Consider the following 12,764-nt stretch of genomic DNA (forward strand, 5'->3'; position numbering starts at 1 on the left):
GCCGGCACTTTCTGGGAGGCCAAGATGGGTGGATCACCTGAGGTCAGGAGTTCAAGACCAGCCTGGCCAACATGGTAAAAACGTGCCACCACGCCCAGCTAATTTTTGTATTTTTAGTAGAGACGGGGTTTCACCATGTTGGCCAGGAGGGTGTCGATCTCTTGACCTCGTGATCCAACCGCCTCAGCCTCCCAAAGTGCTGGGATTATAGGCGTGAGCCACCACGCCCTGCTAAGTTTGTTTTATTTTGTTTGTTTTCCAAATTTGTTACAATGAACCTATATTACTTTTGTAATAAGGGGGGAAAGTTTTAATTTATTTTAAGGTCTCCATAGCTCCAGATACTAGTTCTATAAATAAAATTATTTTAGCAGTTTGCAATCAGGCAGTTAACAATTTCCTTTAAGTGAAATAACCAAAGGGTGGTCAATTAGAGAAAACAGAATTAAAATTAATACAAAGAATCTTATAGTTCTAGAAATTTGAAAATTTCCCTTAAGTTGGGCCAATATACTTGTTTTCACTTGGAGGGCTATTCTTGACATTTGTTTTCCAACTAATCATTCACACATACTAACAATACCAAACAAATAAAAAGGAGTTATGTTGCAATACTAATATTCAAATATTCAAAATCTCTGTATTTTAAACTAATTAGAAACCAGGTTTTAAAATATATACATCAACATAAATTTGTCATACATATGGAAAAGATGATTAAGTTACTGAGAAAGTTGCAAACAGATTGGCACATGCATTCTTCTTTATATAACTCTTTTGAGAAAGAGGAACAATAAAAATCTTGTATATCATGGACATAAGCTCCAGGTAGTATATACTAAGATTGTTTTTGTCCTCATACTGAGCCAAATAAATCATAAAATGATAGTGCTTACGAAGGTCATTTGCTTTGTATATGTTATCTCCACCATGTGGGCCTGATGTTTCCATGTCACTGTGATTATCTACTTTAATAACTTAGGCCCTAAGAATAGAAGCATTTTACATTTATTGAGAAGCATGTCTATTAAAGTTCATGATGTCTGTATTATACTACTGTTCAGAGTCAATTATTTTTAAATTTCAGATCCCATGACAAGTGAAAGCTGTCTATGAGTTGGAGAGTAAATAGAATACCATGCCTAGTAGGATTGGCTAGTTTTAATTTGCCTTTAAACACCATTTTCAAATTGTAACCTATATTATTTAAATTTAAAAATTAAAACCTGCACATGCAAGTCACATATTTTTTCTTTTATACCCACAAGATTTATTACATAATACACAATAAATACACAAGTATTTGTGTATTTGAATTCAACTTTTATTGCCACTTAAATCAATCCTAATAAAGTATCAAAAACAATTTACCATATCACTAAATATTTTCTAATCTGGCTGTCTGCCTGGATCCTAAAGGTCCAATAAAAAAATTAATTTGCAAAAAGTTGTTATGATAAATATATAAGTATTTATTGTGCATTATGCAATACACAATACACATAAATTGTTGAATTTATGCAGGCTGATTTACCCAACAAAACCACTAATCACCATTAGTAACTAAATATAGAACTCAATTTTCTCTACCTATACTTTTAGTCAAATACATTTTAAATATTTACATGATCTTATTCTTTAAAAGATGAGATAATTTTAAAAAATATGAGATAATTAACTCTTAAGGTGAAAAAAATATTTAAAATGGAAAATACTGATAATATCAAGTGTTGGAGTGGATGTGGACCAACGGGGAAGATTTATGCAATGGTGGTGGGAATATAAATTACTGCAATGACTTTGAAAAACAATCTGGCATTATTTTGCAAAACTGAATATTTACATATTCTAACACCCAATAATTACAACTATGTGTCTACACCTTAGAGTGGTGGTTCTCAAATGTGTGATCCTGTCACCTGCAGCATCTGAACCACATTTCACCTGCAAATTAAAAACGTATGTTCCTACCCCACCCCAGACCTACTGAGTATTAACCTTTGAGGATGAAGTCCAGCAGTTTTCTCAAGTTCTCCTCCTCCTCCAAGTGACTCTGATGCATGCTAAAGTTTGAGAACTACCTCCCTAGAAAAATGCTTGCTGCTGTGCACCAGGATACATGTACAGAAATATTCATGACAGCACTGTCAATTTAAAAACAAAATATAAAGAAAATAAACAACCTAATGTCCACTGACAGGAATATCATGGTAGTATTTGTATAACATGTACTTTAATAAAGCAGTAAAAATGAATAAATTATCACTATGTCAGATATTATGGTTGGAAGAGAATTATACTGAATGAAAAAAGCAAGGACTGGCCTGGCATGATGGCTCATGCCTGTAGTCGCAGCACCTTGGGAGACTGAGGAAGGAGGACTGCTTGAGGCCAGGAGTTTGAGACCAGTTCGGGCAATATAGGAAGACATTGTCTCCACAAAAAACTATATACAGTATAATATCAATTTGAGATACAGTATGTCCCGAAGCTGATTTTTTTAAAATGTAACTTAGTGGCTAGGCACAGTGGCTCACGCCTTATCCCAGTACTTTGGGTGGCCGAGGCGGGCAGATCAGGAGGTCAGTTGAGACCAGCCTGACCAACATGGTGAAACCCTATCTCTACTAAAAATACAAAAATTAGCCGGGAGTGGTGGCATGCACCTGTAATTCCAGCTACTCAGGAGGCTGAGGCAGGAGAATCGCTTGAACCCAGGAGGCAGAGGTTGCAGAGAGCCAAGATCGCACCACTGCACTCTAGCCTGGGTGACAGTGCGAGACTCTGTCTCAAAAAAAAAAAGGTGAGGGCTGGGCACGGTAGCTCAAGCCTGTAATTCCAGCACTTTGGGAGGCCGAGGCAGGCGGATCACGAGGTCAGGAGTTTGAGACCAGCCTGGCCAATACGGTGAAACCCTGTCTCTACTAAAAACACAAAAATAGCCGGGCGTGATGGCGGGCGCCTGTAATCCCAGCTACTTGGGAGGCTGAGGCAGGAGAATTGCTTGAACCCGGGAGGCAGAGGTTGTACGGAGCCAGAGATTGTGCCATTGCACTCCAAACTGGGCGACAGAGTGAGACTCCGACCCAAAAAAAAAAAAAAGGTAATTTAGTTATGCATATATATGTGACAAAACTATTGATTTAAAAACACACAGCAAAGGGAAAAACAAAACGGGAACAGGAAAGTGGATGAACACATTATGTTATTGATAACATGCTACTTCTTGGGTTATCTGGCAGATTTACAGATATTTGCTGTATTATGTTCCTCTTAATTTTTACGTATATTCTTTATTGTATTCTTTTCTATGTATCAAATATATTAAGAAATGTTCAAGCTTAAAAAGTGGGCCCTCACTAGGTTCTTATTAATGTTTAGCCTTCAGAGGCAGAGGTTCACATACATTTTCACCTTTCTCCAACTCTAACAATGTAATGGATTCAAATTTGGATACTTACTACTAACAACATATTTCTTTTTCATTCTTTGTTGTTGTTGTTGTTTTAGAGATGGGATCTCACTATGTTGCCCAAGCTGGTCTTGAACTCCTGAACTCAAGCAATCCTCCCACCTCAGCCTCTCAAAGTGCTGGGATTACAGGCATGAGCCATTGTGCCTGCTCTCAACAACATGTTTCTGACCTAATACCAAAACCTGAAGAAAAGTTATTTCTTGAACCCAGAATAAAAACACGGTACAGAATGAAAGTATTTCCTATCCTGTTTGCCACGTTTGGCATGATGCCACATACTCAGAAGGCATTTACTAAGTGTTCACTGAATGAATGAAAGAATGAATGAATGATGAATTAATCAGTATACAAAAGGCCTAGGACTTGCACAGCTCATTACTGAATATTCTGAAGTAAAAAAAGCACTCTGTGTTCAAGACGTATACAAAGTGCACTGACATTAAGTTTAAGTTGCTCAGAAGCCACACACTGCATTCAGATGTGCAGGTCCCTGTTTCAATTTCCTTAATACCAACTCTTACAGGGAATATTAAAAAGAATAACGAAAATGTTGAGGCACATGGAAAAAGGATGACAGGTACAACATAACTGACTCTTTTGGAGCAGTTTTAAAAAACAACAAGAAAACCCCTCAAAATTTAAACCAAAGATTCCAGTGATTAGAACTAAGGCCTTCAAATGTTTCTGACCACACACCCCAGTGGTAACATACTTTTGGGCGTGTACTCAAACTTATCTGTATATTTATGTATTTACGAACTATATTCCACTGGTAGAAGGTACATGTTTTCCCAAATGATGAGGACTTTCAGTGACTTAGACTACGAATTAGCCAGTAAGAATCTCCTAAATATTTACCATTAAATTTAGTGAAATTCTGCCAAATACAGGATTGACTTTAAATATTAAAATAAGCCGGGCATGGTGGCTCATGCCTGTAATCCTAGCACTTTAGGAGGCCAAGGCAGGTGGATCACATGAGGTCAAGAGCTCAGGATCAGCCTGGCCAACACGGTGAAACCCGTCTCTACTAAAAATACAAAAATTAGCAGGGCATGGTAGCAAGCGCCTGTAATCCCAGCTACGCAAGAGGCTGAGTTAGGAGAATCGCTTGAACCTGGGGGGCAGAGGTTGCAGTGAGCTGAGATCACGCCACTTCACTCCAGCCTGGGCAGAAGAGCAAAACTCCGTCTCAAAAAAACAAATAAAAAAATAAAAAATAAATAAAAGTAAAAAACAAAAACCAAAAACTCAGAAAAGAAAAAAATCTGAAACCATTTGCCTTCATGCCCTAGAAAGTATTTCTAAATATCTTGCTAACTAGGATGACTCATCCTATCAATGGCTAATATTTCAAAGAATAACATACAGTTAGGGAGAGGCTGATTAGTAATAGCAATTAATAAATAGGACTTCAAATATTCTTCTTTAAAACTCAGCACTGTTTCAACTTCTCAGGTCCAAAGAGACCCACTCTTTTTTTAGTCTCATGGTTTATACATACTAGGAGAAGTGGCAGCTTCTGCCATTTCCTCATTGTTTACTTGTGCTTGCATAATTAATATTGTCTTCAAGCTGCAGTTTCTTTGAAATAACCCTTTAAGATCACTCGGCATTTTGGTGAGGGTTAATTTGGTTAAAACTAGATATAAATCTTAATGTGCCATTTATAAGCTTCCATATCACAATGTCAATGACAACCAATCAGTGAAGAAGACACTATTAACCTTTTCACATGCAAAGGCCGTCCCTTCTTACATGAGACCTGAGACCAGCTGAATATTCAGTGACTGGAGGCACCTGTGTCTTTCTAGATCCGAAAAATCAAGTTTTCACATTATTTTATATTTTTAAGTGTAAGATATAAACAAAAGGTATATTTCTTCCTGACCTCCAATAAATCGTCTTGGACACTGTCTGCGGTGTGTCATCTCACTCTGGAAACCACAGTTTAGAGAATGCATAGCCCTCTCTCCAACGTCAAATACGTTCACCACTAGTTACATTCATTCAATACACAGACAATTCCTGGCGAGCATATAACACAGCACCTTGGAAGAATTATGTGCCTCTCCACGCCCTTCCCCAGGCTTCATAGTCTCACAGTCTGGTAACTACTAAACAAGCTATGAGAGGGAAACTTATTTGAAAAAACAGAGATTATTCTTATAACCAAGAAACAAAAGCAGAAGCGAGGTAAAGGAGATAAAGTAAGCGGTACAGATATTCCAACTGGTGGATGGGAAATCAAATTCTATTCTATTTGAGTAGCACTTTTCCCCAGCTTATTCTTAATGAACATTCAAGTCATGATCATGCCAATCCAATTAGTTACTTTATATATAAAAATGCAAGCTGTTATGTATTATGCAGCTCTTTTGTCAAATAAGAGTAATTATAAATTTTTTTAATCAACTGAAAGGAGAGAAAACACTGCCAACGTCTTAGAATATGTTCATCAGCTGAGTAGTGAAGATCATGGCTTTGTTTCTTTTTATCTAGTGCTCTCCAGTTTGGATTTTTACGTTGTAACATAAACATATTTATATTTAATTATTTGAGATGCATTTTCCCCAATCTTCTGAGATTCTCTAGCAGAATATTTTTAAAGTAAATAAAATTTAAATCCAAGAATCTAATCTAGTCAAAACTAGATAGCTTAAAAAAAAATCCGTGTGAACAACAATATGGAATGACCAACTCAGTTAATTTTTGACAGCCAAATTGAGTGGATTTGGGAGAGATTTAGAGCAAAAATATTTATGACTAGGTTTAAATATTTGTCTTTCATGAGTAACATAGCAGAGATACTGCATTAAAAAGGTCAATCAGAAGTTTGTTTTTGAGAAATATTACCAATTTTGAATATACTAAATCTTTCTTAGAGTAACAACATAAGTTTTAGATAATAGGTAGTAGCTAACTACAGAACAGGTTTAGAAAGTTAATAGTGATGAGAGATGTAAACTTCGTGAACATATTTTCGGGGTAGCATTCATGATAACTCAAGAACTCGAATTTATACCAATTCTGTTTTTAAATGAGTATTAAATCTCTAAGACCAGAAGAACACAAAATTATAGCCAACAAACCACACTCTGGTTCGAATTTTCAGAGCATGTTTACTCTACACTAAATAATCGGAAAACCATTTTTAATGCCACTGGACAATTTCACTGTTTAAAAATTTACAGTGTTCCCCGAATGTGCAGGCAGCAGAGTATTTTGGCAACCAACACAGCGAGACCCATTTACCTTTACCTTAGACTCGTAAAGGCTGAGTTACTTCTAGGTATCTTTTAGCAACGCAATAAATGTCTGCCTCGAACAGTCAAAATTTCCCAAAGGAGCAGAACAACTTTCATGGGTGGGGCAAAAGGCTGGGAAGGAAGAGAATTCGTTTTGGCTTGCTCCAGCGCTGGAAGAACATTTAGCACCACACCCTCCGCAAAGGCCTAACACAGCAAAGGCGACTGTCAAATCGATCCCTTTTGGGTCTGCTGTACTCGTCCTCTAGGGAATCAAAATAAGGCAAAATAATAAAAAGAGTACAGAGAAGTTTGGCGGCGGTGGGGCGTGGGGGCTTGAGGCATCTCAGAGAGAAAGGCAAAAATCAACAAGAAAATGCCCCCATTTTAAAAATCCTGTCTTCGACCTCGGATGGGAGAAGATTTTGTTTATCTACGGGCAGTTTACTTCTGTCTCCCTGACCCATCTCCACAGGCTCTGGTGCTCGCCGCCACTTTCCGAGCAGACCATTACTCAGCACGGGAGCCGGCGCGCCTCCTCCCGCAGGCGGGAGCGGGGTCTCGGGGAGAGGCGGGAAGAGGCGCGACCGCTCGGGCGCCCAGGTGACCGCGGCCCTCCCCGCGCCCCCGTCCCCGCGCCCCCCGCATCGCGCATCCGGGAGCCCCGGAGCCCCCGGCCCGACCCGCGCCGGCCCCCAGGCAGCTGAGGCACTGAAGGGCAGGCTCGGGCACGGGGGTCCTGAGGGTCGGGAGGAGGCCGCGGGGACCCTGTGTTGTCCCCGAGCGCCCCCAGCCCGCGCACGCCCACCTCCCAGCCCCTCTACCCAACTTCACCGCTGCCCCGCCAGCCGGTTCCGCACCGTCCGCCCTCGCCCCGACCCCCGGCCCGCCGCGCCCCCTCACGCCCCCGTTACCTTTCCGTTCTTGGGGCTGCCGTTCAGGAACAGGGTCACCCGCCTCATCGCGCTGCCCCCGCTGGGTCCTGAGTGAGCCGCCACCCTCCCACCTGGTCCTCCTCCCACCTTTTTCTCCTCCCGCCCTTCCCCTCCCTCCACCCACTCGGATTCGCCTCCCTTCGCCACCTTCCTGCCCTTGGGGACACACCACACACACCCACTCTGTCCCACACCCAGGGTTCGGCCGGTCCTCCTTCCCACCCCGCCCCTAGGCTCCTCAGCCTGCCTGGGGCCCTTCCCCCACCTCTCCGAGACTGACACTCTGCCGTACCAACCAACCCGCGTCTCCGGACAGAGTCCAGCCAATCAGCACCCAGTATCGGGCGGGCTCTGGCTAACCTAGCCGGGACTGAGGGAGGGAAGAGACGCTAAAGGCTAGTAGACGGGAAGGGGCATCAGCCAATCAGAGGGGCTCCTGGAGCCGGACGGCGGCTTCCAGCGTTACTGAGCAGGCGCACCCTCAAGTGTAGGTAGCGCTTATATGCATACGAGGGCGGGGTCTACGGAAAGAAGGTGGAGCGCTGAAAGGGACCCAAGCACCAGTCAGCCCCTCCTCCCGCGTTATCCCCGCCCACAAGCCGGCCCAGCGAGGAAACGGCTGCGGTAGGGACGGACTGATTGGGTAAGAGCCAGCTCGTCGCTCTGTTAGGATTGGTTGAATGAGTCTTTTCGAAGTTTGCAGCATCCAATAGAAAGGTGGGAGGCGGAGTTAAAGAGCTAACAGAAGCGTTACTCCGCGAGACTCTCCTGGAAAGTAGTCCCCGCGGTCACAAGTCCGTACCAGGTGTCTGTAGTCAGCCGGTTGACTGCAGCTCGCGGTGGCCCCTCTCCGAGCCCAGGAAGCCACTCCTGTGCCAACGGAAAGTCCTGGGAGCCCTCGGAGTGTGCGCGGACCGGAGAAGGGGGCGGTGGCGGAGTGATTCGTAGAGTAAGTTCGGCACCGAGAGGCGGGGTCGGGGATTTGAATCGGGCGGCGGGCGGAGAAGGCGGGTGGAGGAGGCGGCCGAGCAGAGCGCAGACCAGGCACAGCGCGGGCTGTGAGTCCGGGTCGGTTGCCGGGACCTCGGGCTCCGGATTCGGAGAGCGGCTCCCGGCTGCGGGTGCTTTGCCAGGAGAGCCCTTCCGGACAGAGGAGCCGGAGTCTGGAAGGAGCGGCCAACGCGACGCTCGCCTGCTACGGGGCTCTGGGAGTAAGCCTGTCTGCCTAGCGGGCCTTCAGGTGCGGCGTGAGAGGTAGGATTGCAGCCGCGCTGCCACGGGGCTGCTTCTCCGCGGCGTTTCTAGGGAGTTTGTTCGGCTTACCCTGCAGCACAGAGTTAGTGCTCCTGTCAGGAGCTGCTCTGGGTGAGCCGGGGTGCATCCAGACCTGCTGAGAGAATTTCTGGAAATGGACAGAGGTGCGTCTTGAAAGGGGTACCCTTATGATTCAGGTTTTCGCTGCGGTCGAAAAGCCATGGCTTATCCTTTGGGGTCTGCTTTGGTGCCTGAACAGCAGTTTCCTCCATTTCTTTCTGTTTAATTTGGCTTTAAAAGTACGCGCTTAGAGTAGAAGAATGGTTACACAGGCTGGGAAGTGTATTGGGGATGGGTGGGAAGGAAGTGGAGATGGTTAATAGGTAGAAAAACATAGAATGAATAAGATTAGTATTTGCTAGCACAACAGGGTGACGGTCCATAACTTAATTGTGCATTTAAAAATAACAAAGTATAATTGGATTTTTTATAACAAAAAGGATAAATATTTGAGATGATGGCTATCTCATTTACTTTGATTATTACGAATTGCATGCCTGTATCAAAATATTTCACGTACCCCATAAATATATACATCTACTGTATACCCACAGAAATTAAAATAAAAAATGAAATCTATGACGTGTGTTTCTATGCCAGTATGGACTGTATTGCAATTCAGTCCTGGATGAGGTTCGTGATCGAATCACATTCATCTTGCTGGTGGGGTTATTTTTCATTGTTTTTCTTCACCTCTTAGATGGATGCCAGTTCAAAAGACGAGCCCCCTGAAACCAAGGAGACTGCAATGAATAATGCTGGTATGTGATGATCTGCTGCCTCCTTGTGAAGTTGAAGGTTTAGACAGAGAGTTGTCTTCACCCCTACAATATGTCGTGCGTTTCAGGAAATGCCTCTTTCATTTTGGGAACTGGGAAGATTGTGACTCCTCAGAAGCATGCCGAATTACCTCCTAATCCTTGCACACCAGATACTTTTAAATCACCTTTGAACTTTTCCACAGTAACCGTAGAGCAATTGGGAATTACACCTGAAAGCTTTGTTAGGAACTCTGCAGGTAAGAAAAGTTGTCATTCTATTGTAATGCTTTTCAAGTTTAAAAATAACTCAGCTTTATTTGTTTATACGTACTGTCATATTTTAGGTACCTAAATTGCCTACTCTGCAAACTTGCTTCTTCAGGGAGACTTCTGTGCACATGCACAGTTCATTTAGCATAGCAGGGATCACGGAATCGCAGGGCACCCAGCATGATAATGTCCCCAAGTCAGAGTCGTGCTTGATGCCAATACTAGAAAATAATGTGTGTGTGAGTCACTTTTTGACCTGTCACCTGGGATACAGGAGAGTGTATGATATGAATAGTAATAATGCATTTTGTTTTCATTTATGGCAAAAATAAGAGAAAATTTAAGAGCAATTAAGAAAATATAATACTGAAAGATCAGGATGTAATCCTCCTTTAAAAATCACAAACAGGGTTGGGCTCAGTGGCTCACACCTGTAATCCCAGCACTTTGGGAGGCCAAGGCAGGCAGATCACCGGAGGTCAGGAGTTCGAGACCAGCCTGACCAACATAGAGAAACCTCGTCTCTACTAAAAATACAAAATTAGCCGGGCATGGTGGCGCATGCCTGTAATCCCAGCTACTCAGGAGTTCGAGGCAGGAGAATCCCTTGAACCCGGGAGGCAGAGGTTACCATGAGTCGAGATCACACCGTTGCACTCCAGCCCGGGCAACAAGAGTGAAACTCTGTCTCAAAAAAAAAAAAAAAAAAAACACAAACAGAAGATTGATTCCAGCTAATGTCCTTCGAGCAGTAGAAATGAAGTTTACCTGTGAAGTCTGACTTAGATGGAAAAGAAGGAAATACTATATGAGAATGGAATTGGATCAGAGAATAGCATTTAGAATTGGAGAATAATGGAAGTCTTGAATATCACAGGGCACTAGACCAGGTAATACATAAGACAAGGCGAAAGTGGTACGCCACCTAACTTTCATTCTCAAGAACGTCACTCTTAGACCTTTAAAAAGCTGGATTCATTTTGTGTGCTTAGGCATATGTCCAAAATTCAGGGTAGTGCTGATGGTAGGTATCAGAAAGAAACACAATCATCTTGAATTAAGAACCTGAGACTGCATGTCCCTAGATGGAGATCTTACCTTTCAGTTGTTGGGGATAAAACTGACTTATTTAGAAAAAGAAAAATACTGAGTCAAAAGCCATCTATGTGTAGGAAATATGAAACAAAAATGAAAACTTAAAACGTGTTCATGTATTTATTCAGCAACTTTTAATAACTGTTCTGTGTACCAGGCACTGTTCTAGGAGCATGGATTAAGTCAGCAGACAAAACAAAGATTCCTCTTCCACTGATTGTATATGAATGACTGTGCCAGTAACTCTCCACTGAGCTTTCTGTAGCACATGTTTATCATGTTTTCTCTCTCAGGCTGGTACATCACGAGTATTGGACGTGGTTACTGACGATTGCCTTGTTTTGTTCCAATTTATAAGAGAGTTTCATTACAGGAAAGTCATCATCCTACCTTAAAAAATCCAGACGACGTTCTGCAGTTGGTGCTCGGGGCTCTCCTGAAACAAACCATCTGATTCGTTTCATCGCTCGGCAGCAAAATATAAAGAATGCTAGGAAATCTCCTTTGGCACAAGATTCTCCTTCCCAGGTATGATTTTCTTCTAAGTTCCGTCGTGAATTCTGTTAATGAAGCTTTTGTGCTTTCTTTATACCTTCTAGTGCATCTGCTCTGTTTCAAATCTGGAGAGAGATGTTCTCTGTGTTTTAGAGAATGCGCAGTTAGCGGCCGGGCGCGGTGGCTCACGCCTATAATCCCAGTACTCTGGGAGGCCGAGACAGGCAGATCACTTGAGGTCAGGAGTTCGAGACCAGCCTGGCCAACATGGTGAAACCCCATCTCTACTAAAAATACGAAAATTAGCTGGGTGTGGTGGCAAGTGCCTGTAATTCCAGCTGCTCGGAGGCTGAGGCACTAGAATTGCTTGAAACTGAGAGGCAGAGGTTGCATTGAGCCAAGATCATGCCACTGTATTCCAGTCTGGGCACCAGAGTGAGACTGTCTCAAAAAAAAAAAAAAAAAAAAAAAAAAATGCAGTTAGCCTAAATGATGATGTTGACCATGGGTGATTTTTCTTTGTTTGCTTTGTTTTAGAGACAGGATCTCAGTTGCCCAGGCTGGAATGCAGTGGTGCAATCATAGCTCACTGCAGCAATGAGCTCCTGGGCTCAAGGAATCCTCCCACTTTAGCTTTCCAAGTAGCTGGAACTACAGGCATGTGCTACAGCAATGGCCTAATTATAAAAATTTTTTTTGTAGAGATGGGGCCTCACTATGTTGCCCAGGCTTGTTTTGAACTCCTGACCTTAAGCAATACCTATCAAAGTGCTGGGGTTACAGGTGTGTGCCACAGTGCTCAACCCAAATGAGGGTATTTTTAAGAGTTATGAGACCCTGGATAGAAATAGTTTTCTAGGCCGGGCATGGTGGCTCATGCCTGTAATCCCAGCACTTTGGGAGGCCGAGGTGGGCAGATCACAAGGTCAGGAGATCGAGACCATCCTAGCTAACACAGTGAAACCCTGTCTCTACTAAAAATACAAAAACTTAGCCGGGCGAGGTGGCGGGCACCTGTAGTCCCAGCTACTCGGGAGGCTGAGGCAGGAGAATGGCGTGAACCCCTGGGGGTGGAGCCTGCAGTGAGCCAAAATTGTGCCACTGCACTCCAGCCTGGGCAACAGCGAGACTCTATCTCAAAAAAAAAAAATAAAAGAAATAGCTTTCTAGA

At 43.1% G+C, this 12,764-nt stretch overlaps 2 protein-coding genes across 11 annotated transcripts in view; one reads left to right on the top strand and one right to left on the bottom strand.

The window, feature by feature from the left end:
* The window catches only part of KCTD9 (potassium channel tetramerization domain containing 9), a 30,575-nt gene extending 22,674 nt beyond the window's left edge, over positions 1 to 7,901 (bottom strand). Inside the window, exon 1 of one of the 2 annotated variants that reach the window (XM_055295754.2) lies at positions 7,638 to 7,901. In XM_055295754.2, the coding sequence (XP_055151729.1) occupies positions 7,638 to 7,685 (48 nt within the window). In that variant the 5' untranslated portion in view covers positions 7,686 to 7,901. The remainder of the gene's footprint in view (positions 1 to 7,637) is intronic. The other variant, XM_063610879.1, reaches the window with a different exon arrangement.
* Positions 7,893 to 12,764, top strand: part of CDCA2 (cell division cycle associated 2) — a 49,568-nt gene continuing 44,696 nt past the window's right edge. The window contains exons 1-4 of one of the 9 annotated variants that reach the window (XM_063610828.1): positions 7,893 to 8,607; positions 9,673 to 9,733; positions 9,820 to 9,990; positions 11,472 to 11,626. In XM_063610828.1, coding sequence (XP_063466898.1) covers positions 9,673 to 9,733; positions 9,820 to 9,990; positions 11,472 to 11,626 — 387 coding nt within the window. In that variant the 5' untranslated portion in view covers positions 7,893 to 8,607. Of the gene's footprint in view, positions 9,077 to 9,672; positions 9,734 to 9,819; positions 9,991 to 11,456; positions 11,627 to 12,764 lie in introns of all 9 variants that reach the window. The other 8 variants (XM_055295742.2, XM_063610830.1, XM_055295737.2 and 5 more) reach the window with 8 other exon arrangements.

This window comes from Symphalangus syndactylus, chromosome 10, assembly GCF_028878055.3.
Source record: "Symphalangus syndactylus isolate Jambi chromosome 10, NHGRI_mSymSyn1-v2.1_pri, whole genome shotgun sequence".
In the NCBI taxonomy this organism is placed as follows: domain Eukaryota; kingdom Metazoa; phylum Chordata; class Mammalia; order Primates; family Hylobatidae; genus Symphalangus; species Symphalangus syndactylus.